This window comes from Aplysia californica, unplaced genomic scaffold (genome assembly GCF_000002075.1).
Source record: "Aplysia californica isolate F4 #8 unplaced genomic scaffold, AplCal3.0 scaffold00142, whole genome shotgun sequence".
NCBI classification, from domain to species: domain Eukaryota; kingdom Metazoa; phylum Mollusca; class Gastropoda; order Aplysiida; family Aplysiidae; genus Aplysia; species Aplysia californica.
Genome location: NW_004797412.1, coordinates 991619 through 992818, shown reverse-complemented (window position 1 = coordinate 992818; position 1200 = coordinate 991619). Strand labels below are relative to the sequence as shown.

At 38.4% G+C, this 1200-nt stretch overlaps 1 protein-coding gene across 5 annotated transcripts in view; it reads right to left on the bottom strand.

Annotated features, from left to right (window-relative positions):
• LOC101848347 overlaps positions 1 to 1200 on the bottom strand; it is a 15191-nt gene that overhangs the window by 7873 nt on the left and 6118 nt on the right. For 3 of the 5 annotated variants that reach the window (XM_035969379.1, XM_005096934.3, XM_035969380.1), the window contains exon 2: positions 144 to 606. In XM_035969379.1, the coding sequence (XP_035825272.1) occupies positions 144 to 194 (51 nt within the window). In that variant the 5' untranslated portion in view covers positions 195 to 606. The remainder of the gene's footprint in view (positions 1 to 143; positions 607 to 1200) is intronic. The other 2 variants (XM_035969381.1, XM_035969382.1) reach the window with 2 other exon arrangements.

Below are 1200 nucleotides of genomic sequence, written 5' to 3'. Positions count from 1 at the left end.
AGTAAAAATCTGTCTGTCTGTCTGTCTGTCTGTCTGTCTGTCTGTCTGTCTGTCTGTCTGTCTGTCTGTCTGTCTGTCTGTCTGTCTGTCTGTCTAGGTTCTACCACAAATCCACCACGACCGCAAACACCACACGTCCCTACCTCCTCCAGTGCCACTTCCAAAGTGGATCTGATGACTTTCCTCCTGCCCATGATTGCGTCACTTCCTTCTGCGGGCCGAATTTCCTTGAAACTGAAAATCAGATTCTGATTCCTCTCGTTGCTGACGCGGGGACCGCGAGTTTTTTTGGAGGGTTGCTGAAACTGAAACTAAGACACTCTAGCACTTCCACCCCAGGTCTATGGTTCAGGTTTGACGTAAAATGTTTGTTTTTTTAAAGAGTGTTTCTTTCTTCAGGCCACTCCCCTCACCACCTGTCTAGAGCCGTGAGTACCTTTTGTTGAAGCGTCATTTTCCTTGTCATCCGCGGAATTCCCGACAAGTAACACTCACACGTGTATTGAGCGGGCGCTCACTCCCCAACACTTTCAGGTTCCTTTCATTTTTTACTGCACTGATGAAACCTGACTCCGTCAAGAATGCGTATTAATCGCAGACGTGCTACTGTGATAGAAAATAAGACGAAAAAAAAAGTTTGTTTTTTTGTTTGTTTTTTTAGTTCACATGTACAATAATATTATATACTTATGTTCAGGATTATATCACTTTCAGAATTCTAAAAAGAACGATTAATTGACACTTATTGAACAAACAAAAAAGGTTATAATATTTTTGTGCAGTTGTTGTCAGGATTATATCAGCGTCAGAATAAAAAAGAACGATAAATTGACTATTATTGAAAATAAAAAGGTTATATTTCTGTATGGTTGTCAGGATTATATCAACGTCAGAATAAAAAAAAAAGAACGATAAAGTGACGCTTATTGAAAATAAAAAAGGTTATATTTCTGTGCATTTTTCAGGATTATATCAACATCAGAATTTTAAAAAAGGATGATAAACTGACACTTGGAAGGAAACCGAAAAGGTTATATTTCTGCCGGTGTACTTCGCTCCTAATTAAAGTTGATGTCTCACGTCTGTGTGGAAATCTTATCTCAGTAAATCGCTATTAAAAGACACCCCCTCCCCTAAAAACAACTTTTACACCACTTGCTGTGAACGTATATATTTATGTGTGTCTTTAAAATTAAAACT